Raw genomic sequence first — 26,390 nt, forward strand, 5'->3', positions numbered from 1 at the left:
CAGGTTGCCCAGAACCACATCCAGCCTGGTCTTGAATGTCTCCAGGGATGGTGCACCCGCCACCTCTTCGGCCATGTCTGCTACCTTCTGATCTGCATGATATGCATCCAATTTTGGCAAGCCTATGCCTCTCTCCTCCTTGATTCTGCCATTACTCAACTAAACATGTCATTTATAACTGCAGTTTCTTCCCCCTCTAAAACTCTTACTAACAAGCACAGCTGCAGAATGGAAATGGTGAGCACCAAGTCCATGATACCTGCATGGAAACATTATGTTAAATGAGGAGAAAAGAGTTCCCTGGTGCTCTGTAAGTTGCCACTGAAATCAGCTCAGCTACCTTCTTTGTGTGTCAGCTGCAGAACCTCAGGCAGGGGAGAGATCATGCATTTCACAGTGACCCTGTGCCTGCGGTGAAAAGCTGCTCTTTATACAGGAGAAGCAAAAGAGACTAATAATCACCATGAAGTTTTCAGTAACCTGCACACAGTGAGCAGACTTTTAAATTACTTCCTCTGTGATACAATATGCCTGATTATCAGCTTATTCTTTCCTAAGACTGAAAAACATTCCTTGCTTCACTGTCAGACTGATTATTACAGTATAAAAGAGGAAAGAAGGAGAACAGGAAATGATAACAGTTATTTGTGATTGCTTCTTATTTCCACAGATGTTGTTCCCTAGGGATCCCTGCTCAACCTGGAGTTTTGTCTGCTTGCCTCTTGGTTTCTCTTAGGAAGAGATTCACAGCAGCAGTGAATCACTGGGCTGGCGTATTACCTGGGTGTTTTCTAAGACCTTTTGTGAGGATTTAAGTGGTTAAAATCTATAGATTTTACATAACCTTTTGAAAAAGTACTCCTAATGAGTACCACACATCTGTTTGTGCTACTATACTACCATGCTTTCCCATCAAAGCCCATTGTATTTGTATTTTGTGCATGATCAAACAAATAGTTAAAAGTCTTGTGTGTCAGGCATCTTAAGAATGCTAGGCTGTACTCCAGCTTGAATACTTGTTTTATTTCTTTTCATAAACCTGGGTGTGTGTTTGTTTTTCCTTTAGCATTCTGCTGGCAGCTGAGAATGTCTCTGCATCACTTGTGACTGATGACAGATTCAAAACTAATCAGAATGGGGTTAGAGATCTTCCATATTCCCTGAGCTGCTTGGAGCAAGGTAAGACTCCTCCATATAGTCATATCTGTGCTGAAAACCTGTGGTGCTGAGGAGAAGCAAACTCTAGGCTAGTACATAACCATATAGATTGCATACTGTTCAGGGCTTAACATAATGAAATATTCTTTCAGCTTTTTACAAATTGAGTAAAATACCTCATTTCAAATGGAGAAGCAAAAAAGCTTTGTTAATACACTGTATGAACATGAGTTTGCAGTCTCAGTGGACATGGGGAGTGGTCATTTTTTATCTTGATTTTTTGGGGGTGAGAGGCTGTCAAAATCTGCCTGTAGTTGTGGGCTTTGTCAATTTCACCTCAGTACATCAAGGTAGGGGCTGGGGCTGGAATGTGTAACAAGCAGTATTCATCAGGATTAGCCATTCCTCTAAACCCCTTTCAGCTTATAGCAGAGGCAGAATCTTGATGTCCACCTCTAACTGAGGTTATGTGAATAGGCAAGGGAATGGTACAGCATCTAGATGCTACAAGGGTCAGATAGGTAAATGCTATCCATTCTCTACTTATTTCATGGAGGTTGTGGCAATTGAGGGGAATAAGAAGAAAGATTAATGCAATTCAAGTAAGGAGGACATGGAGATGTGTCTTGTGAGAGGACTGGACACTTGGGGATATCAAGATGAATGTAAAAGGATATGAGAGACGTAAATGATGCTGCAGACAAAGACTACATGTGAGTCGTAAAAAGTGATTCCCAGATGAAGGGAAAGAAACAAGCTGCATAACTGATGGCGAAATGGTTCTAAAGCAGGAAGAGAGCTCCATTAGCACCCAGATCACAGGGGCATTTTGCTGTTCCTGAGATGGAAAATCATTTCTACAATGGTAGATAGCATCCTGACTTTGTTCGGAAGGCCCATAAGAGTTACACCCCAAAAGAACACCCAAATTTCTAACCAGCATCTTGTGTCTTGTTATAGGAGCCTAACTTCATACATGCGTGTTACCCTTGACAGATTTGCAATGCAGCTTTTCTCAGTTTCCAAAGTAATGTGATCTTTACTCTTTACATATTTGTTCTAGATAAAGATTTGGTGACCAGATATATTTGTGATCCCTTTGTTAACTGGAAAGACAATTGGACTTTAGTATCTGAATTGGAGGAAGTTCTGAGGTAAGATATCATCTAAAGGGATATTACTAACAGTATAATTCATATCTATGATCTTTACTCTAAATCACCTTTCATTTCCACTTGCATTGATTTCATATTCACTAAAATGCTTTTTTGTTCCCCTCCAGAAAAATGAAGTCACCAGAGATTGGTGGAAAATACTTCAAGATGTCCATTAATTTGAATGAGTTAGAAGCCATACAAAAGTCTCTACATCCTTTAAAAGGCTTTGAGAAAAAAATGAATAGAAGTGAATTAAAAAGCTTAAATCTATTCAGAAATTTGAAGAATGAAACATTACAGAAATTGTATGCAATTCTTGAACTGGGAATGAATCCAAATCATGATTATAAATTAAAGGAACCATATAATAAGGAAATAATTGATGAAATCTATAACTTCACATCAATGCAATTACAGAGTGACTTTAACGGGACTTCCATTTTCAATATAATGACCCAGTGGAAAGAAATTCAGAGTGCTTTAAAATTAGCTACAAGGATTTGGAATCCAGTTCTGCTAAATACTTCTAATTCTAGTGCAGTGCACACTAAGGATGCTCTCAAATTTTTGCTCTCCACTAGCGTGCCATCCTCTCTGGAAGACTTCAGAGACAATTTAAATAGAATGCAAGAAGTGTCATCTCTGTTTTCTGGTGATCTCCTAAAGCCTGTGTCTTACAGAAACTTTCCAGACCAACTCCTAGCTCTCCAGAAGCTGTTTTTTATAATGACAGACAAAACCATAGGTTATCAATACCTACTGATGCCTGTGTTTGAGCTGATGCAGAAAGTAGAAAGCTCCATGGGTGAGGCCTGGTGGGATGAGTTGAATGCCTATTGGCGCTTTGGGGAGAAACTGAGATCAATGAAGTGGAATAACACAGGCATCAGAGCCTATGGGCAGTTTTTAGATGTACTAAATAGCCATTTTCAAAAGCTCAATAATAATTCAAATAGTGTTTTCAGTGAGCAAGTGGATCAACTGTCAGAATTTATAACAGCTGTGTTTAGAGAGCTTGGGGAAAACTCTGAAGTAGCCAATATCTCACTAATCACTCAAGCCATACAAAAGACCTTGTACATATTAAAAGACTTACAACTGAATTATAATGTCAGCAAATTAAAATCTATAGATCTTTTCTTTAATTTTGACAATAAAACCTTTGAAAGGTTGTCTGGACTTCTGAGGACAGCAATGAAAATCCTTCGTTATGCAAGTGCCAGGGAAGCTTCCAGTGAAGAAATAATGAACACTGTCTATAAGCTAACACGTCTTCTACTACAGGAGTTCAGCAAGTCTTCCTTACAGCACAATACTGCACTAGAGGCAAACATTTGGCAGTTTTTGCATTTAGCCTTGAGGCCTTTCCTTGAGAACAGCAACAATGGTTATGGGCCATCCCAGAACTGCTCTGCTCAAGACATACTCCACATAACGCTAGAGATGCTGTTTGAAAACACCATTCTAAGTGAGTCCTTAGCCAGGAGCCCCTGCAAAGCCCTCTTTGATTCTGTGGTCATGGAGGCTGCAACAGGGCAGAATGACACCTTTGCAGACATGTTCTGGCAGGCCTTAACAAACCTGAAACTGTCTCCCGAGTTCGCTGGTGTCTACAAGAACAGCAGTGGCCACTTTAACAAGGAGCTGTCGTGCATCATCCAGTCTCTGCAGTTTTCTCTGAGCTTTCTTTCTGAATTAAGCATCGTCTCCAATCTGGAAAGCTCTTGGGTAGAAGAGAAGGCGAGAGCTCTGGCTGCTTTCACAGGGGGGCTGCTGCAGAGTGATGCCTCCTGCCCTATCCCAGTCCAGGATGTGCGTGATGTGCTCCCATCTCAGCTTTTGGACATGATCATTCCTCTCATGCTGAATGAAACAGTATGGAACTCCCTAAATTTCTCTGACAGCTTAGCAGACTGGCATAGGCTGCCTGTATTTTCCCATCTGTTGTTGACTCTTTCCATGAGGAACAGCAGTATATATGAACTGCTACAGGTGGGCAGAAAAGCTTCCAACCAGTCAGAGTGGGCATATTTCTCAAAGCTATGGCATGCCGCTGGCAATGTGTTGACCACCAAATGGAACCTAACAGAAGTGGATGAATACATGAAACTCCTGGAAGTTATGAGGAAAGCTCTGATTCTTGTGGACTTTGGGGTAGCTCCTGGGAAAATGTTAGTAGATCAGACCTTTCACAATTCTAGTGGTGGAATTAAATCCTCAGATCTGGGTCATTTGTATAGTTCCTTAAACCTCTTTTTCAATTCCACTTCTCCCACAAACAGCACTCTGGACCTAGAAAGAATATTTCCAGAAATACTACCACTGTATGAAGATGGTGGTGAAGGATTGTTCTACCCTGATCCCTACGGAAAAGAAAATCAAGATATTCTAACCATGGCTGCAGTGATTTGGAATCGAATAATTCTAAACGGAACTCATTTTAATACAGAGAAAGCATGGGAGGCTATCAAAATGATTGTGCTTCATGAAATCTCACTTGAAGACATTGAAAATTATCTCAGCACAAATGAAAAAGTGTTGTCATTATTTTCTGACTTCTTGTTGACCCCTGTAACTTCTGAACATATTGCAGAACAGCTCTTGTCCCTTGAGCAGCTTCTTGCTACCCTGGCAAATGTGAATTCCAGTGATCATTATCTGCTGGTCTCTTCTTTATCTGTGCTAATGGAGAAACTCCAGAGTTCCCCTCATGAAAGGCAGGCAAATGAACTTCGTGCTTTCTTGCATATTGCTGAAGTACTCCAGTCCATGAACTGGGATACTACAGATGACCTCATTTCCCAGTTACTTCTAGACATGCTGCAAGATCAGTTCACTACTATGAAAGATTACTCCAGTCTTCCTTTCAGCAAGGAACTGGAGCAGCTGATAAACTTTGCATTCTCCATGTTTGAGCTGTATGGTGAAGACAACTCCAGAGGAACCAATATCTCCACATACTTGCAGGCCATGCAAAGGGGAAGCTTAATTTTAAAAGGTTTGCAGAAAAGCTATAACCTCAGTGAGCTTGAAACTATCAACCTATTGTTTGATTTTTACAGTAACTATACGCAGAGACTGATAGAAATATGGAGAGCAGGAATGGAAGTCCTTCATGATGTCAACTTGAACAAAACGTTTGAAGAAAAAATGGACGTTGTCTATAATTTCTCACATTTGCTGCTGCAGGAGTTCAGCAAGTCTTCCTTACAGCACAATACTGCACTAGAGGCAAACATTTGGCAGTTTTTGCATTTAGCCTTGAGGCCTTTCCTTGAGAACAGCAACAATGGTTATGGGCCATCCCAGAACTGCTCTGCTCAAGACATACTCCACATAACGCTAGAGATGCTGTTTGAAAACACCATTCTAAGTGAGTCCTTAGCCAGGAGCCCCTGCAAAGCCCTCTTTGATTCTGTGGTCATGGAGGCTGCAACAGGGCAGAATGACACCTTTGCAGACATGTTCTGGCAGGCCTTAACAAACCTGAAACTGTCTCCCGAGTTCGCTGGTGTCTACAAGAACAGCAGTGGCCACTTTAACAAGGAGCTGTCGTGCATCATCCAGTCTCTGCAGTTTTCTCTGAGCTTTCTTTCTGAATTAAGCATCGTCTCCAATCTGGAAGGCTCTTGGGTAGAAGAGAAGGCGAGAGCTCTGGCTGCTTTCACAGGGGGGCTGCTGCAGAGTGATGCCTCCTGCCCTATCCCAGTCCAGGATGTGCGTGATGTGCTCCCATCTCAGCTTTTGGACATGATCATTCCTCTCATGCTGAATGAAACAGTATGGAACTCCCTAAATTTCTCTGACAGCTTAGCAGGCTGGAACAACCTGTCCAGACTCTTAAGTGTGGCACAGGATGAGCTCCACATGAACGACCTGCTGCAGAGATTTCAAGGCACCTTCAGCCTCACCAAATGGAGTTATTACTCAAGCTTCTGGGATGTGGTTGAAAGTTTCCTAAATACCCAAACAAATCTAACTGAAGCAGCTGTCTTTGCAAAGTTGTTGGAAGCAGTGGTAAATAACTCTGCCAGTGATGTGTCAACTCTAGAAATCACAGAAGCCATTCACTACATTCTCAAGAGGCTGAACTTCTCTGATCTGCTAAACGAATTCAATACAAGTTCCAGTTCGGCTTTTCTCTCCAACAAAGCTAGTTTTGACACTGTGATTGATATTGTCACTCAACACTTCATTGTCATGGCAGAAAACCTCTACAACAAGACTATACCTTGGACTGAGAGTGACCGTTCTCTGTCACCAACCAGTTTGATCACACAGTAAGTTTTGGTTTTGGGTATTGCAATAGCATTTATGGGTAGTGACCACCATCCTCATTCCAGCATGACACGTATGTAATTTTCTTCCAGTGGAGCACCTTAAGCCTGCAATCACCATAATTTAGGATACTAGCTATAAGGTGGGTTAAATTGAAGAAGAAATTTGTCCTTGAACTGAAAGTACAGCTAAAAGTGGGACTTTCAAAAATCTTCTGGTTTAGGGTGTATCAGTTCACAGTGAAAGCAGAATCCTGTAGGAGGTTTGCGACCAGTGGTAAACTCTTTGGAAACCTCTTCCTTATAGCATAACTCTCTAATTTTTGATTCTCAATCTCCCCTAGGCATTACTTTCCAACTTTTCCTTGTATCCACAGCGAACTTTTCAAGTGTGTTTTCTTATACATATGGTTTGAGAGTGAATGACAGCTTTGGGAGATTAAAGTAAAAAGAGTTGATGAAATGTAATTGGGAGGATACCCACTTAGGAGGTGCCATGGGAGACACATGGCTTCATCTGGAATTCTTATTTACACTGCCAAGGAACAGCATCTACACAGCTGACAGGTTGCTTACTACTGCACCTTGTCTCTGAAAGAGAAGCTGGTTTAAAAGCCTATCTTATTTTTCAGATTTCTGGTTTTAGAATTTGAAAACACCATCTTACAGGTGACAGTGAATAACAGCTATAACCCCTACCTGATGTGTTTAATAAATACCACTGAAGCTGAAGACAGCAAATTGACAGGTAATCATGATTTCATTAATGTTGTGGGACCTCAGCTGGAATATGTTGTGCCTCTCTTTCCAAAGTGCTTTGTCCAATTATGAGAAGGAATGGTGCTGCACTATTTTGCCTGCTGGCAATTAACTGGAGCTGTGAGACTTCAGGACACAGACTCCTTTTTTTGTTTGAGTTATGTCACATTGTGAATTTAAGTTTTCCATCCAACTCTATCCAGAAGGCATGTCTACTCTTCGTGATGTGATGACAGGCTGCTGACACTCAGATAAAGAAATCTTACAAATAAGAAACCTGTATTCCCTTCACAGCTTTATGTACCTGTAAGATGACAGGAGTTATTTTTGAGAGTTAACATGGTATTTCACATAGATATTCATCGTATGAGCTTATTGTAGAACCTGAGAGGTTTATCTGCTCACAGAATATAGCTACAGAGTGTACTCTGAAGGGCGCTGTCAGAAGTTCTGTTATCAGTGGGGTGTGGATTTCTTTCAGACCAGAGCACCTACTCAGACTGGATCCATTATAATCCAGATTACAACCTAGGTCTTGGTCTGTGATTTCAGAGGCCATGACAATGATTTTTCAGAGGCCATGACATGATTTTGAGCCATGACAATTTGGTGGAAAATATCAATGATCAGTAGGCCTCAGGATAAAAGTGCTAATATTCCCATCTGCAAAGTATCTGCAAGTCTGGTGGTTTTGTCTCTAGTAACTTTTGTTTTCTTCCTTGCACAGAAAACATCACACTACTTTTGAAGCAAACTCATCTCAAAAAGAACTCTTTTATGCAAAATAGTACCTCTGAGAAACATTCATCCATACCAGAGCTCCTCAAGCTAAAAGTGAGTCTGCTTAAAATGCTGACTTGAAGGACATCATGCAGTGATACATGAATGTGCAATGGAGGTTTTGAAAAACAGCATATGGAACAAAAGTTTCTTAAAAGAATAGCTGATAAAAACTAGAACTGAAATTCTCTTTTCTGCCTGCTGCCTATATTTAAAGGTCACCATCAAAATGGGCTGAGGATCTTGTCCCTTCCAAGTGTACCCCCATTTTTCTGAGAAGGCAGAGGTGTTCCTCTCCTTCCACTTTGTTGGCTAGAATGGCTTCTGGTTTTCACCAGCCATCCCAAAAGGATGAGCACTGCATAGGTTGCCAGTGGCAGCATATTCTTCATAACTCAGTACAACAGTAGTTTTAAAGTTCAGTACACTGAGGTTTAGCAAACCATCGTGAAGAGCAGAGATCATTCTGGGATGCCTCAGCTTCATTTGAGGTGTAGGGAGGATTTTTTTGAAGGCACAAATAGCAGTTGGATACCTCTGCCCTGCCAAAAATCAGTGGAATTGTTCATGCCCTACTGGTAGTTTTAAAGATGGTTTAGTTACCACATGTCCAAGTCCCCACATGCTTCCTTTATCCCTAGATGTCTCACAGCACCATAATGGTTTGTGAGATTAAGCACCTAAGCAATAGTGACTCAGGGATTTCCCTCACCAGCCTGGGATTTGGCAATGCCTCATTTGAATAAAATGCTTCTTACACCATACGTATGTCCATGACTGCAGTAATAACATGCATGCACTTTATTGTGTAAGAAATAGAATTTAGAACTCTTTCTTTTAAAACAAACAAGATAACAGTATGCAATGCTGTTAATATATCTGTAACAATATGACAAGCTGCAGTGTGACAGATACTGATAGGCACAAACCAGAAAACAGTCCTTGCCATGAGACACTGATAATGTAAATACTGATGTCAGACAAGAGGGCAGCCCATAATAACAGAGTAGGAAAAGGACCATAATTTTACACAGGTTGGCAGTTGTGGAAGTCCTGACTTGTAGCCATCTGTATTTCCTATGCTGTAGTACAGCTGACCAGGTGGTATCTGAAAAGTTAAACCTGTTTCATGAGGTAGATTTATTTGGTCTCTGGGAAGATTAATTGGTCAGCAGGTAAGTCCAAATAAACTATTGCTGTGTATGCATTTTGGGCAGGGAAAATGATATGTTAAGGCTTGCAAGGTTTATAGATCCTGTGCAATGTTGCATAGCTGCGTCTTCTACAAACTCATGTAAGAATGACTGTTATAAACTCGAGACGTTTCAAATGAACTAAAAATTTAATATGTATTTTTAATTCTAAAGAAAAATGGAAAGGGACATCTAGACTTTTAAAAATCTGCCTTTTATAATTCTGTCACCTAAATGGTGTTTGTTTTCCTTTTCACAATTTCTTTTGAAGATATCTCACCTCCGGGATTTGACAACAATTCTTTGTGACTATGAGAGCTTTAAGTCAATACAGGACATCTGCCATCTCCCTAATGTTAGTTTTGGAGAACTGTGTGAACAGAGTCAATCTTATGTGCAGCTGCTTCACACTATTGAACTGAGCGATCAAGTTGTGACCAATGTACTGAATCACAGAAGAATCTCCCAAGAGCTTCAAAATGTACTTATTGGGGATGCCACGAACATCCAGACACAAGTGAAGTGGTGAGGCTCTCACTCTACCTTAAACTGCTTTAGTATTCTGTTCATGAAATGGCTTCTTGTCTTTTTTACATATTCCAATTTTATTGGTGGTTTTGTTTTTTTCCGATTTAGGTTTCAAGAAAGTGTACCAGAAATTGCTTTCTTTCAAGAGATTCCTCAATATATGACTGCTTTGAATTCCATATTGAACATCGCTGAGAACTTAACATACTCTAACAAACAAGGTAGTTTTCTGTATTTACTTTACAATGTGGGCAAACACGATTACTTGTGCCATACTTTCTGCTGAAAATACCAAGGCTTCCTTAGCTGCCAGGGAGAAGAGATATTAATGAAATAACTGTACACCAAGTCCTTGGGATCTTTTATCTAGGGTAATTCTGAAGCCTGTTCTATACCACCCTTTGTTTCCCACACAGCCCAAATAGTTCTTTGTGCTGCAAGTCCTAAATCTTTGTCTTTGAGCAACTTTTGCCATCACTAGACCTGTCAAGCACAAATCAGACTTCAAAACCTAGGAAATATGACTGTATTTTGAAAGGTTTTGGGTTTTTTATCAGCAGCTAGTATCACACTTCCATACTTAACCTAAAGTCCTTTCTGTATCTTTAAGATAGCTGTATGTCTGGAGAAAGCAATTACATTAATTGTTCTGTGATTGTTCTTTACAGAAAAGTTAAGAGATGTGTTTAAAAATGTGGACCAGCTCAAAGAAGATCTCAAAACCACAACAGGAATGCCCACAGCCAGTATTGATGTTCTTCTGGAAGCATCTCTCCCAGAAAACAGCAGTCAGGTAAGTCTGTGGTCATCCTTGCACGAGGTCTTGTTGCTTTCTTGCCCTCAGACCATGAAAACCAGAATTTGCTAGTGAATACAGCTAAGCAGATCAGTGCATGCATGACAACGCAAAGAGAGGTGGATGATCCCATAGGGATAGACAGCATAGCATGTTATGGATCAAAATGGCCATCAGAAGTGCAATAAGAGCAGTCATTGTCATCAGTCCAGCCATAGGAGACCAATAGCCATATGGTCTCTTTGGCTGTCACCAGCAGCTAGTACGCAGCCAGGCACTGCCTGGTGAGTGATTGCTCTGATCTGCAGCAAGAGGCCAGTTCACTATAGCAGACTAATGAGGACTGAGTGGGATCATTGGTGGGGTCTTCAGTGCTGAGAAATCATTGCAGTCCAGATGGAAAACCACACTTCTAACCATGTGAGAGAACTCAGGATCCAGAAATAGCCTCCCGTAATAAGGGATGAGCTTGCCTTCCTCAGCCTCCTGCACAAATAGAGCTCCAGATGCTTTTGCCCTTCCCAACCATCTTGTCTGGACTGAGCACACTCTTTTCTAAACTTCACATGCATCAGTCGATGGGAAATTGAAGCCACAAAAGCTTTTACTACTGTGCAAGCTGGGCAGTAAAACACAATCTTTAGGATTTGTCCCTTGGAGCAGGAGTAATGGGGTAGGCATTTTCTGGTTCTCAGGGTTGAAATATGACCCTGTGGAAAGAACAACAGCGAGGCAAGATTAATCTATGCATCCTAGAGTGAGCAGTCTACCCCTTAACAAATCTTTTCTTTCTTTGTGCAAACACAGCTCATTTCTCAGATGCTCCAGCTGGAGTCTTGTAGCGTCCATCCTGCTGACCCACAGCTGCAAACACTAGTGAAGGAGTTCTGCAATCTCTCTCTTTCAGAGAGGACTCGTGAGATGTACATCCTGGGGGTCACTCTGTTGCGACACTTAGACATTTACAATTTCTTATACAAGGTTAGTGCTGGATTTGTAGAGTGCTTTCTGTAGTCTTTGCTGCATGTAGCGGCTGAAAGGTCATAAAATACCATTGCAGTGGCCAGAAGCGATGCTGATTTACAAGCCAAAGATCAGGCTTTGCTCATGCAGTGATTTTTATTGCATATCCATGCTGTGACAGTGCAGATATAAATGAGGATCCCAGCTGGTGTAAACCAGCTAACCTCATTGAAAGGCACCGGACCTACTCTAAATGCCTCCCTATTGTCTATCATTTATATGCTGCACAACCTCTTGAACATTCCCCTCTGCGTTCAGGCTTCCCAAAAAATAAGGCACTGGGCTAAATGCTTTATTCCTTGGAAAGGGAAGCCCTGGAAAATTTCCTGTAAAATACATGTTCTCAATCTAGTTGGCACTGCCAAGTTAATAAATTATTCAAATATCCCATGCACACAACCATAGAAACAGCATGTAAAAATACTATTTACAGAGAAGTGCATTGAATCCGTGTTTAAAAAAGCTACAGAAATGATCCTGGGGAAGAAGATTCATTAACTGAGAATGAATTTGGCTCAGGCCAAAAGTCACTCACAGTGTTTGACATCTATGTTGTGCAAAATGCTACTTCATAGAGACTCGGATTATGTTCCAGCCAATATGTGGTACACATTTCCCAACTGTAGGTGTTTGGAAACATGCACCGTTCAGGATATGCAATATTCAGGGGAGTGTTTCCAAAAGCACTTGGGGATTTAGGAATACAAATCCCATTCATTTCCTATGGGACATCCATTCCCTAAGCCTCCTTACAGATTTGTAAATCCTGCAATCTTTGTCTTGGAATTAACACAATACACGTATGTGCTCACAGATGCCTGCTAATCATAACTGATTTCCTTCCTGCCTCTTGTAGATGTTTTTCCCTAAGGAACTTCAGAAACCCATGGACAAGATGTTAAGCCTTCTGACAAAAGTGAAATATTTCAGAAACCAGGTTGAATCTGATGTTGATCCACTGCTACAAACTATTCATTCACTGAAAAAGCTCTGGCAGTCTAGAAACATGCCACTGACTAAGGTACGTGTAGACTGCATGTGCTTTGGAGGCAAAACACCACTGGAACAGTTTCCACAATAATTTCTTACCTTAGAAGCCAAAGGTGTGTTAAATCATAGATTACTGAATCTCTTTTAAAGTAGCGGTGTTCTAAGAATCTCTTTTAAACTTATACATTACCTTCTTGGGAGAGCTTTGATTTGGAGCAGTGGGACTGCCATGTGTTCATCACAGGAGGGACACTAGGTACATGTGCCATGAGAGGGACAGCAAGAACAAAAATACAGAAGACGAAGAACTGCCTTGAGAGAAAGGTAGAGTTCCAACAAAATACTGGCAGGGGTCAGCTTGCGAAAACAACTGGAGAACTGCCCGCTAAAGACTATCCAAAACCACGCAAGTCAACAGCAAGACTTTGCTCTGGCTTTAGTGTGCATTAGATCACGCCCGAAGCCTCAAGACTACCCAGAACACTGGGTACACCCCACATCCTGCTCCGACAGCTGCAGTAACATCAGCTTGCACTAATTTAGTCCAGTACTTCATCCAGTCAATGACAGCACAGATCACAGGAATTGTTTCTGGTAATCACTTTGCCTGGGCATTGTAGAACCGCATGCAGTCATGGGGATAGAGGATGTTCACATTTGTGCCTCAAATTCTGTCTTGTAACCCAGGGTGTATATGTGCTACCAGGCACACATTACGGGCAATTCCTGTACACATATTATAGACAATATTTACATTGGATCTCATACCTGGAAATGAGTTTACCACCTGTGTCATAGCAGAGGTTAATATAAAAAAAAGAGCATGATTTCCATGAGAAAGCCCCCCCCCCCCTTTTTTTTTTGTAGAGACAAACAAGAAAGCAGTGTAAAATGTCAGTCCTTGCTTTCTAATTCTGTTATTCTTTTTTCTCTCAGAGTGGGATGCTTTTCATGTGCAGGATTTTGTCTTTTTTGCAGGCATTATTTAAACCAAACAACTTGGGAATAACACGTGGCACATTTAAGTCAATGTCAAAAGTTCTCTGCAACCAGGAGATCACACCCCTGTTTTTTGAGTCCTTGCTTCCAGATTTTGGAGACCCTGTAAGCAACAGTTCTTATGTAGAGGATGTCTACGTCCAAAAGATGATGAGGAAATATGGGATTCCACAGGACTCCAGTAAGTCTGGCTTTTCCTTAAGTCAGAAACATTTCAGAGCCAAACTCTACTCTTTCCAGAGAGATACGGTGCTGAGCTGTTCCCCTGTGTGTCTTTGGAGGGCTGTAAGTGCTCATTATTTATGCTAGCAGAAGATCTGGGGGTTTATTTCCATTAATGTTAAAAGGAAAACAACCTATGTAGCAGGGCAGTACTTGACACTGCACTGTTTCCCGTTTGTTGATGATCTGGTCTTAGGGCTTGACAGGTCACTGCTTTTTCTTGATGTGTAGTTTTTCCAACCCTGCTGACATTATTAGCTCCTCTGACCTCTGAGTTCACAAAACTCCATTTAACCTTCAAGCAGAGAATCTTGGCTCAAACAGTGAGATTCTTGTTGTCTTGAGTTCAGCAACAGGAGATCTTAGGAGTGGAGTGCTTTTCTTAAGGCATTATATCAGCCAGTGAAGAGGGCCCTGAAGTCATTCACTGGACGCAGCCACAAACTGGGCAGATGGGAAAAAACACTGGTAGCTTTCTCATGTCTGGTCTATTTGTACTCTGTGCAATTTGTTTGCTTTTGCTACCTTGCAGCACCATTTTGCTTATCCTTTTATCTGGATTTGGTCAAGACCCCAACTGGAGCTTTAATTTGGTCTTTTTTAAAACCTATGATTTTGGGGAAGATCCTTTACACACCAGATACCGTAGAAACTCGAGCAATCATGGGAAAGGTATGGCTCTTTTTACAGTATATCAGAATATGCCCACTCAAAAAGACTGTAATTTATCTATCACAGGCTTGTTTCTCTGAGAGGCACAAGTCTGTTCTCTGACTGTTTGGAGTATTAGTGAAATTATCTTTTCCGAGTTGCCTTGCTGGTCATATGAGTCATCTTTTGTCTTTGAATGAATCTTACCTCCAAAAATATTGCTGTTGGTCTAATATTTAATTGTTTTCTTTTAAGGCTTTCAGTTTATGAAGTTTCACCCCCATGTTTTCAGCCAATAACAGATGTGTCCCGGGACAAATGCTATAACCAGTATTGTTTGCAAGCAGACCAGTGGCAGAAGAAGAGCTGATATCCAAGACATGCTCCAAATGCCACATATGAGGCCATATTTTTAAGTACTTGCATCCAAATTTAGTTTCTATAGGGGCATTTTGCCAAACAGATAGGATGCTAAGAAAAATCCTGAGGAAACCAAATCTGGTCTTAGCTGTTTTGTTGACTTATTTATTATTTAAAAGCTGTAAGGTAATGAATAAATGAATCCTTGTATGTTGTGGGCTTTTGTGTAGTCTAATGCAACCTTGGAGCAGATGGCTGATCTAGCCCTGAAGTCCCAAGAGTGGCTGGACAAGTCTTCTGGCATCATGAATTCACTGACTAAGTTAAACCAGACAGTTCCGATGATCAAGGTATGATATCCCACTTGCCCCATCTCTTTTACAGGAGTGAATGGGGAGATGAATTTCTTCACTGAAAGTGGGGTTCCAGGGACCTCAGGGACATCGTAGGTCATCTGGGGAGACCTTTCTCAGGCTTTTGACCCGGACTTCACAGTTTCTGTGCCTGCCTGCCTGTTCCTGCAACAGAAATACTCCTGACACAGCTTTCCATGCAGACTCTCTTTCCAAAATGATCTGTTTGTAATACGGCCATGCTGAGACCTGCTGGAGGGTTCAGATGAGCAGAGAATGCTCTTCAGTTTGTAAATTAACTTTCTGCTTGATGGAGTGATCCAGCCAGGCAAGACTAGGCAAGAAATGAGTTTTTCAGAAAATGAAACAGTATCTATAATAAGCATGTAGGTCTGGATACACACATAAGAGCTAGAAGGTGCCTTTGTACATCAGTGACTGTAAATAAAATTCCTTTTCCCCCTCCTAAGGAGCCTAGCCTTGCTGGGATACAGAAGGCGGTATGCTGTAATGTTTTGCATACTTGCTTCCTGTTTTCTGCAGTAAAACTTGTCTCCTTTTTTTACAAAAACGATGAAAAGTTGCTCTCTGGAACCCTAAAGCATTAGAAGTTAATTTCAGTGGCTGGAGTTCACTGTCATTTTCATGGCACCGAGAGAAAATCCAGAGTGGACTATGCAAAAGTGAAATAAAATATTCTCCCTGACTGCACTTATTGGTGAAATAATGAACTGTTCAGCCCCCAAAAGAATATGTCTGCTGGTCTCCAAGCTAAATATTTGTTGCCTGTGTGAACAGGACTTAAACCAGACACAAATGAAATTTACTGCACTTCTAGAATAACAAAGATTATCCATGATTTTTCCATGAGACTCATGAAGACTCAATAGACAACATCTCTTGACTCCAAAATAGACAACATCTCAATAGACAACATCTCTTGACTCCAAAAACACTGGTAACTTGGACTAACATTTTCATTGCCAGCATTTCCCCGGCCTGATACACAGAGTGATTATATGGAAAGGTCAGGAAAGGAGTAGGAGGGGATTGTACAAATGCTCAGTGAGGGCAAGCTGGTCTGTTGTATTTTAGAAATACACTGAATAAGCTCAAAGGGCTTCTGGTCAAACTGATGCTTTTTTTTTCTTTTTGCTTGTTGATAGAACACCCTGAGGAATCCCTTTGTCCAGGTTTTCATCAAGCTGATGGTGGATTTGGATGCAGCTGAACTGCTGGCTCAAATAAACAAACTGGGTAAGTTGGTCTGCATGTGCTGCCTTCTCTGGTCTCCAGAGTCGCCAAGCTATAGCCATCCTCTGGTACAGCTCTTCTCTGGCCAGTATCAGATGCTGTGGTGCGAGGCAATCTCAGCTGTGATTCAAAAAATTTGTAGGCTATTGGAAAAGACCCTTAGAAAGCCAAAGGGCTTGTATGAAGAGATGTTTCCTGTGAGTGTTGAAGGGATAGTAGGATGGGAATCTCTGCAGCTGAGTGTGGCCACTGGAGGACACTGTTTAGCCATAATTATGACTTCAAATGAGTTACCTGGCACTGTTTGGAAATGTGGAGAGCTCAGTTGCATCATATAAGGGTTCAACTTAAAAGTTTTACAGAGCAGAAAAGCAAGGAATCGGATAAAGGTGCCCAGGCTCATAAAGCCAGAGGCGTCATTGCAGGAGATACTGTGCTGGAATTTGCTGTTCTCTGGTGGTCTTGCACAGGCCTTCATGGTGAGAGTTGCTGATCTGTGCTGTGGGAATCATCAGCGACTTGCAGTAGTGAATACCAGCACAGCATGGGGATCACAGTCCCTTCCTAGTTGGTCTTAGTGCCCCTACCTGCTTTTTCAATGAGTAGCCATATATGTCAACATAAATCTGAGTTAGGCTAGCAAACCCCAGCATAAACCAAGAGTGTTTGTAGTCTTTTGCAGTCAGAAAGATATTTGCATACTGTTTGTGATGACCCCTTTGTTATTTCATGAGTAGCAGCTTCTGTCTTAACTGCCCGTAAAATCATCATGGTTGCAGCAGCTGTTCCATATTAGTTACACTGCATTATGCAGTCACCTTTTAAAACAGCCAGGAAACAGCAGTGTCTTTATTAAACTGTATTATCAGGTTTAGTACACACATCAGCAGAACAGACATAACTTTTCCTTGATGTGCTTTCATAAAGCACATGCTCCCCTGAGACAGAACAGCTCAACAGACAAGTTGATTACATCAAAACCCGTAAGATGTGGGATGAATGGGTAGCATCATATGTGGGTATAAAACTTCAGCAGGTTAGTAGCATCTTCTGATTTGGGATGGCTGTCACATTCCATTGCTGGCATCCTCCCAAAGGCAAACGCACGAGCATATTACAAAAGATTAACATAAAATCTGGGTCAACAACATGCCTTCATTGCACTGTTAAGTGCAGAAATGTTTTTTACATTTAATGTTCAGTATAATGGGTTTTTTCCTTCCTGTCTGGTGTCATTGTTAGCGTAAAGAGCAGAATGATGTGATGATTTTTTGTTGGGTGTAATGATGCTACTGGTTTTGCTTGTGGATTTGTTTTTTTTCAGATGATATTTTGCTGGAATTGCAGAACAACTCTGACATTGTGGAGCAGCTGAACACACTGGCTACCCTCGCTGTGAATGTGTCCTCCTGTGTCTCATTTAACCGCATTCAGGCAGTCAAAAACTTAGAGGAAATGGAAAGGGTTGCTAAAGAGCTCTTTCTGAAGAATGAGCTTTTTGCAAGTATGCGACAGTCTTGAATCCTCCTGTAAATTAGCTTGGTATAGGATGAAAGTCCAGCATAAGAAGTTTGGCTTTTCATCAACAGCTCTCACCACACAGCAGTTGATTCTGAGCCAGTGTGCATGGGACTTGCACACTGAGATCTCCTTGTGGCAGTGTTTTACACTCTCCTGTTTATACCTTCTCTTCTCTTACAGCTCCACTGTCTGTATAGAAAGCCTTTGGTCAACTGGTGTTTTCTTTTGGTTAATTCTCAGTTTGAATGACACTTCACTGCCCTTAGGAGATCTTCATGACAGCTACCTTCTTTCAGGCCCCCATGGGAAAAGATCGTTAATCAAGAAAGATATTGTAGAATCATTTAGGTTGGAAAAAACCTTTAAGGTCTCAAGTCCAAATATGAGACAATTCCATTTATCAGAAGGTCATAAAGCTGTTGAGATGTTCCAGCCAAACACTGCAATATTAGATTGGGTTTTCTCAGTCACACTTTTCATATTTGTGGGATCAGATTGCAGCTTCAGATCAGAGAACAGGAACTTATATTAATTTATATTAACTTACATTAATTTGATGTAGTGACACAAATGTGTCTTAATTTTTAAAGAATGCTCAATTTCGCCTCAATTAGGATTTACTTATAAGTCCTGTGATCTGTTTGGGTTTATACCTCATAACTGAGGAGTAGATAGAAACTTTTTCTTTTCTTGTGACTTCACACCCTGATAATACTTGTCTATTCCCATGAAAGCAGTTTTCTCCCATGATTGTCCTCCATTCCATCATATGCTTTATATATGGAATACTAAGGAAAAACATTCTGTAGGGAAGAACTTCTGTTACCTTTATTTAAACAAACAATTAAATGGAAAAAAGTCCTGTCTGTCAAACTGTATCTACAGCATGCCATTTCCTAACAGGAGCCTGCAAAGCTGCTATATTCACGTCTTCTATATGGACATCTCAGCTCTGCAGGACTTTGTGTGGGCACAAAAATATGTGTATAGGTTTTTATGTCACAGCATCACTGCATGGCCTCTATTGATAGAGTAACTTTGAGCACGTTCACAAGTGCATGTACTGACATACCTAGCAGATATCTGACAGTCCACGTTAACAGCAAGATTTTTCCAAATACAGCCAGTTATTCTGAGAACCTCTGTTTTTTGAATGTTCAGTGGGAAAATATTTAAAAGCTCTTGGAGTTGTATCTCACACCCAGAATCACTGGTCACATTTGGAAGTATGAGTAGCTGCAGTGATATATTGTTTCCACTTGATAAGCACTCTGCCCATCTAAGCATTATTTGTGCAGCAAAGAAATTAGGTGATGGACTGTAATGTAGAAAAGACATATAAAAATGAGGAGTTTCTATGTATCCCTGTGTACTGCTCCCATGGTGTCAGCTCTGAAGGAAAGCCTTTTCCCTTTCTGTTCCAAGGTATAATTTTCAAGCTGCCTTCAAGCCATAGCAGCCCTGGACACTCAGTTTATGGGGACTTGGCCCTCCCTCCTGTGCTCAACTACACCATCCGAATGAGCAGCAGGATCACACAAACCACCAACAGAATCAGGGAGCGCATCTGGACAGTGGGTCCTCACAATTCCACCTCCCAGAGCCAGATTTACAGCCGAGCATTTATTTATATCCAGGACAGCATTGAAAGAGCCATCATTGAATTACAGACTGGCAAGAAGCCAGAGGAAATAGCTGTTCAAGTCCAGGCCATGCCTTACCCTTGCTACAATAAGGATATGTAAGTTCATGTGCCTTTTGTTTTCATGCTTTGTCTAAGCTCATCTTGTCTGACTGGTGGAGTTCACCAGCTGTACTGGTCTCCTTAATACCATGTTCACATTACATAGAAATAATTTCATTTTGTTCTTTTGGCTTTTTTTTTTTTTTGGTTGGTTTTTTTGGTTTTGTTTTTTGTTGTTGTTGTTGTTGTTGTTTTCCCAAGGATCTGAACAAAAGAGGAAAGTTTGGACTCTAGCATAAATGATCTATATATATATGGTCTATATAGTTTGCCTGTCTTTTGTTTTCAGCGCTCTGTATGTACCTGAATTGTCATGGTAACTATAGGTTTTACGGCAAGTAAAATTTGCTGTCCCTGTTTGACTACACATGGTAGAACTAAGGCTTGGCTTGGCAGGACTTGGGTTAAATATGAAGTATTGGCTTGTTCTACATGTGTTTGCATGCTGACAATGCAGCAGAACTTAGAAAATGTATTTATTGGGCAAAAAAGAGTCACTAGGTTTATGTGCTTTGTTCGTGGAGATTGCTATCCAGCTGTGATATTTGTTATTCATTCCAGTGATTCTAGCTAATGATTAGTGCATAGTGAATAGTTCTCAATACAGGTGCCTCTCAGATGCCGCAAGAAGGAAGATAAAATTGTACCATTCATCTCTGCTATAATGAGGGAGGACAGAGAATCTTTTGATGTGTTGAGTTGCCAGGTTAACAGCCTGTCACACAGAATAGTGCAGCATTATCTTTGTGTGGGCCAGAATAAGTTTTAAACTGTGGAACAGATCGAAAAGTTTTAGATTATCTTCCTTTCCATTCATTTTTAGTCAGATCTGCAGCTAGTATAAACTGCTTCTCTGTCAAATGCAACAGAGAGAAGCGAATCTCTAACAGATGAGGACCTGCCCCTCTAGCAAGGCAGTTTCTGGTCTGTGTTGGAAAGCTGGCAAGATGGTACTTCCTCAGAGTTATTACCCTGGCAGCAGGTGGTGGCCAGGCTGAGCGGAAAGCACCCAGTGAAGGGATTTCAGTGTCTGTCAGAAAGCACTGAAGAATCTTCCGCAAATAGTATTGATAGGTTAGATGGTCACTCCACCCTGACACGAGTGTCTTGTTTGGACCTAAGGTACAGACCAGACATAGGAGCTCTTCCTATTGAAAAGCCTGTGTGTCTACTGCATAAGCTAAAAGATTATCTGGGAGCTATAGCTATAGGAGCTAGAGCAGATCCATTAATCTTCTGTGTCAGCCTGTCACTTAAGAGAGCTGGGGACCTATAACCTCTTCTCAAGAGCAAAGTGCCTGCAAGTACACAGGCAGTAAGCATTCAGACAGTGTCAACTTCTTGCAACAAATATGTGGATTATTGCTGTGAGATAGTTTTGGACAATGATTAACTGTATGCTTGAGGCATACTACAGTGCTTATCTGCTCCTTTTCTTGTTCTTGGGCTGCTGAGAAAAATTACTGCCTTCAGGTTTCCCTCCACACCCCAGGTACAGAGGGACACAAGTTTGCTCAATTATTAAAATAGCTAAAGGCTTTGGATTTGCATACAGTAGTAGTCATAAAATGACTTTATTGCTTGTTATTCCATGGTTTCCCTCCTGTAGGGAGAAGAAGGGAATATATATACACCAGTAAAGAGAAGATGTTGGGAAATTATGAATTTTTAGTAGCCTAGAGATCCTGTATAAGGTGGCAGCCAAAAAGACCCCAAACAACAAAGAACTAGTAGAAATGCTTCTTTGTTGTTCTTTCTCAATATGGCTTCAGTTGCATGGAAGCATTTCCAAAAGCTCTGGTTTATGGGAGATTTTCAGCTTTACAGATAAAAAGAAATTGAAAAAACAAATGTAATCGTATTATTTTCTCACTGTGATTGTTGTATATTAAACTTTTCTCAGGAATAACACTGATTACTTTTTTATAAGCCAGGTTTAGAAGTGAGGGAGGAAAGCGTAAGCCCTGTAGATACAGTGAAGTGAATATCCTGCTTATAAAAACTTGCTTTCCCTCACAAAAGGAGAAATTTACTGTTTGCCACTGTTGTCTTTTTTTCTGTGCACATCTGGCACAAGGAAGAAAGTTTCAACTAAAGTGAAGAGCCAAGAATTGTGAAGCCATGCTGTAGGCCTGGATCCCTAATAGCTGTCCTGTGGGGTGATAGGACAGACACTCTTGAGGGGAAGCGCCTGAATTCAAATTCCAGCACCAGGAAGTATGGCCTGATAACAACATTTGGTCGTTATGTCTAGTAACAGAACTGGGAATTATGGCTGGCTGCTCATTCCAACTGGAATGCACCCCATCAGGGAGCCAGGAGATGCCACTGACCATGGTAGCACCTGCTCCTTGTGCTGCTCAGCAAAACTTGCGCAATGCATCTGGAAATCCCTCTGTAATTTAAAAAAAGAAAAAAGAATTTGAACAGTCAGGCATTTTGTGAATGGAAAGTCCAGTGCAAGGGCAAAATAGCCATTTTTGTAATTATTAATTATGCTCCCCATTTTGAAACATAAGCATGTCTTTTCCTGTGCCAAAGTATTATTCTGACAAATATATTCTGTATAAAGCCTTAATCCCCAGAACATTTTGTATTCAGCTAAAGCTTGCATTTGCCTTTTACAGGTTCTTAACCAGTGTGACCTACTCTCTTCCATTTGCTCTGATGGCTGCCTGGGTGCTGTTTATAGCTGATTTTGTTAAAACACTTGTTCAAGAGAAAGATCTGAGGCTTTATGAGGTACGGTGAAACCTTCTGGGGTGTGCAGAATTATAAACAGATTTTCCTTATTAGTGGGTAGCATGTCTCCTGTGCAATATTAAATGGAGCGAAACATGCATTAAGGAAATAATACTCCAAATACCTATTGTTTGACCTGCAGTGTTTGAATTCTGACAGTGTAACCAAACTCAAAACAATAGAAATGCAGGGACTTTGCCCTTCAAATGGTGAGAATATTGCTTTGCAGTTTTGAACACTGGAAATATGGGGACTCCACAAAGTTTTCTGAAGATTTTAAGCTCTCTAAAACTTGACTTTGAGTCGTACCTATTGGGGCAAAGACACGGAAAGTGACTTATTTCCTATCCTTGAAATTATTATACTTAATATTTCAGAAGGTGTTACATATTACATCAGCTCCTCTGAAATGAAGTTTTTCATCTAGCTGTCTATTGGAAAAGAAATGACATTGAGACCTAGGGAATTTGTTATATTAACTCAGGTTTTTGGTCTAAACACTGTCAACAGAGATGAGCAGCAAAGAACTTCTGTAAAACTAAGCTTCAGCAAGCAACAGAAGCTTGAGCAGATTTGTTTTTTATCCAGTACCATGGAGACAAATACTGATTCACCAAAATCATTTCCAGTAAAGGGCAGTCTATGAACTGTGATGAGATTAAAAATGAGTGAACCCCAGTGGCTAGCTGACAGCCCTGTTAATTTAGGGAACTCAGTTTCGCTGTCTGTAAGACCCAGGGTGTCAGTAATCTTTTTAGGTGTGCAATAATCTACAAGAAGCCATCAGCACCTGTAGTTTCTTTTGGATTTATAAACAGAAATTGACAGTTTTATGCAAGTCTTATGGACTTGATCATCAGCTAGTATAAATCAGCTTCCTTAAACCTTAAACCAAAAAAACAAAAAATGCTTCCTTATAACCATGGTAGTTTACCTATTGTGTGTTGTCTTGGAGTTGTGTGAGAAGTGGATTGGTTTCAAAGATATTTAAGAGCTTTTACATTCAAGCCACTGGACCAATTAGCATTATTTTAAAGAATAACAAAAATGTTTTAGAAAAGTTACAAATCTAAAGCTAAAAGTTGCTCTGGTGCTTCTGGGCTACAGTGCTTCATACTTGCAGATCCAGTCTGTAGCGTTCCTCTGCAATAGACTGCTTTGCAAACCTAGGGCATTGTGGAAATATGTGCGGTTTCTTCTTGGTTATCAATATGCATTTGAGTATGAAAGAGCATGGTTTGGTTGATATTTTGTCTAGAAACTGAAAAAAAACCAGCAGTTCAATATCAGCAGAACGATCTCTCAATGAACACTTGTCATTTGTGATTTTTTTTTCACCTTTCTCTCTGTAGTACATGAAAATGATGGGTGTTAATGCCAGCAGCCATTTCATCGCCTGGTTCATAGAGTGTGCCATCTTCCTTCTAATTACTGTCACCTTCCTCATCATTGTTCTAAAAGTGGGTGACATCCTTCCCAAAACAAATACAGCACTCCTGTTCCTGTACCTTATGGACTACAGCCTGTCCATCACAGCAATGAGCTACTTCATCAGCGTGTTCTTCAATAACACCAATATAGCAGCCTTGGTGGGCAGTCTCGTATACATCCTCACCTTCTTCCCCTTCATCGTGCTTCTTGTCATTGAGAATCATTTGAGCTTCTCTGTGAAGAGCCTGCTGGTAAGCTCTGCTTTTCAGTAACAGGGACCATGTACGTGGAAGCAGACACCTTCAATAAACTTCAGCTCTTATTATAGCTTGTGTCACAAATTGTCATGGTTGGGTGTCTTTCTAAATTCCATCAGTGAATGTTGACAGGTATGACAGGAGAGTTGGCCATGACCTGTTTGAGGGAGACCTGGAATTAGGTGTGTCCCATGACTGAAAGCACTGAAATTCAGAGAGTTCCTACCTGCCACCTGTAGAGTAGTCTGAGCTACGTATCTCACCCTTACAAATTGCAAACCAAACTGAGTTACTTTCAACCAACAAGAAAAACAAGGCTGTCTCATTAAGGAGTTCAGGCTGTGAAAGAGGTCTGGCTCCGCTCATGGCTGTCTCTGCTCATCCTTTAGTTTCATGTATCTCAAATTCCTAGCTATGGAAATAGATGTAAAGTATTGTTTCTTACCAAGGGTAGAAATGGGTAGGTATTAGGTTCCAGAAGCCAGGCTTGTTTTGAATCACCCCATTCAGAAAAGAACAATTATTAGTGCTAGTGGTAAAACTATTAACCACATGGCAGGTAATTCTCAAGCACTGCTGTATTTCAAAAGCCTAAAATAAAGGCCTTTATGAGGGAGGAAGTTGGGTCCTGGTGTGAAGCAAAAGAAAAGCAGGCTCTAAGGAGACATTACAGCCCAGCATCAGAAGTAATGCCCATCATAAGCCTGGTCCAGTGCTTTTTGTGACTGTTGGGGGGGGGGGGGGGGGAAATGCTCGTTTTTCTGGCTGCTGGACCAAGCTAATGAGGTACCTGACTGCTGTTGACTGACTTAATTTCTCTTTGAGATTAATTCATTAGTTCTCTGTTTTCAATTTTGTTTATTCCACAGAGTCTGTTGTCCCCAACTGCATTCAGTTATGCAAGTCAATACATCGCTCGATATGAGGCACAGGGCATAGGTATGTTTATTATAGACAAAACTAGGTTTTGACTCCCATGGTTGTGACATTTCATTAACTTATGTAGAGCCTGTTTGTATTTCTGAATTCCTATTTGCAGGTCTGCAGTGGGACAACATGTATAAGTCCCCAATGATTGGAGACAACACTTCCTTTGGCTGGATGTGCTGGCTCATTCTGATAGACTCTTTCATTTACTTCATCCTGGGATGGTATATAAGGAATGTTTTCCCAGGTAAGGATACAAAACATTGAGGCTGGTCCTGTGCCATCTCTTGGAAAACAATGAAGACAACACTGGCTGATTCCATGGTTCAGGCAGTATGACAGTCTGCATACACAGGATACCCCTGTTTCTAGATCAAAGGGAGTATGACTTTGTGGATGTCTGACAGTATTAATGAAACTGAGACAGAGAAAGGGAGAATTTGGGCTCCCCTGCTTATCACATGGGTGAGTGGGTCTCCAGAAGAATCTGAAGCCAAGGACATGGGAGGATGTATTTGCAGTCTGATGGGTGAAAATGAGAACAGAACACGTTAGCCTGCATTTGTCAGTTGAGTGATTTTGTGTTGTGTAACTTATATCATTTGATTTCAAAAGGTAATTCCTGCCTTGGGCAAGAGCCAGTATATTTGTCTTCTGCTTTTCTTCCCAACCTAATGAAGCAGTCTAGTGGCATACAGAAACCTACCCAGTGGAAAATGTAAAATACTCCTGCTCTCTAGCTATGAAGTTACTCAGAATAACAAATTAGCGAATGCTTCCTATTGTGTCAGTCACGCAAATTCTCTACCAAGTGTCAGTAGTACATGAACAGATCAAGAGGGGAGAGATGTCTGAGGAGTTTCTTTTTGCTATTTTGAGTGTACCCTGATAGTGATACTTCCTGGGAAACAGATATATGAATGAGATTCCTCTTCTTGCAGGTAGATATGGCATGGCTGCTCCCTGGTATTTCCCATTGCTTCCATCTTACTGGATTGAATACAACAGTTACCTCCCCTTCTGGAATGGGAAACAAAGAGGCCTTCTCTTAACCAAGCTGATGTTAAGGAAAGAAGCTACCCTCAACAATAAGATATGTATGTGAATGCTAGATGGGGTAGTGATACTAACACATATTTTAGATGAAGCCAAGCTACATGAGGTAGTGATACTAACACATTTTTAAATGAAGCCAAATTTATAAAAGGTCACCATACTCAGAAAACACATTTCCCTATTGACCCTTATGTGGTAGCACAGGAAAAACT

At 40.9% G+C, this 26,390-nt stretch overlaps 1 protein-coding gene across 1 annotated transcript in view; it reads left to right on the plus strand.

Annotated features, from left to right (window-relative positions):
- The window catches only part of ABCA12 (ATP binding cassette subfamily A member 12), a 90,078-nt gene that overhangs the window by 29,372 nt on the left and 34,316 nt on the right, over positions 1–26,390 (plus strand). The window contains exons 8-28 of the mRNA XM_057412228.1: positions 1,067–1,179; positions 2,222–2,312; positions 2,441–6,595; positions 7,225–7,340; positions 8,079–8,185; positions 9,596–9,849; positions 9,961–10,073; positions 10,521–10,645; positions 11,456–11,629; positions 12,528–12,692; positions 13,640–13,841; positions 14,415–14,554; positions 15,124–15,243; positions 16,413–16,503; positions 17,825–18,004; positions 19,447–19,762; positions 22,393–22,507; positions 23,860–24,189; positions 25,065–25,134; positions 25,235–25,369; positions 26,064–26,219. Coding sequence (XP_057268211.1) covers positions 1,067–1,179; positions 2,222–2,312; positions 2,441–6,595; positions 7,225–7,340; positions 8,079–8,185; positions 9,596–9,849; positions 9,961–10,073; positions 10,521–10,645; positions 11,456–11,629; positions 12,528–12,692; positions 13,640–13,841; positions 14,415–14,554; positions 15,124–15,243; positions 16,413–16,503; positions 17,825–18,004; positions 19,447–19,762; positions 22,393–22,507; positions 23,860–24,189; positions 25,065–25,134; positions 25,235–25,369; positions 26,064–26,219 — 7,268 coding nt within the window. The remainder of the gene's footprint in view (positions 1–1,066; positions 1,180–2,221; positions 2,313–2,440; positions 6,596–7,224; positions 7,341–8,078; positions 8,186–9,595; positions 9,850–9,960; positions 10,074–10,520; positions 10,646–11,455; positions 11,630–12,527; positions 12,693–13,639; positions 13,842–14,414; positions 14,555–15,123; positions 15,244–16,412; positions 16,504–17,824; positions 18,005–19,446; positions 19,763–22,392; positions 22,508–23,859; positions 24,190–25,064; positions 25,135–25,234; positions 25,370–26,063; positions 26,220–26,390) is intronic.

This window comes from Pezoporus wallicus, unplaced genomic scaffold (genome assembly GCF_028554395.1).
Source record: "Pezoporus wallicus isolate ANWC-B61680 ecotype Strahan unplaced genomic scaffold, APGP_CSIRO_Pwel_v1 contig_6566, whole genome shotgun sequence".
Taxonomy (NCBI): Eukaryota; Metazoa; Chordata; class Aves; order Psittaciformes; family Psittacidae; genus Pezoporus; species Pezoporus wallicus.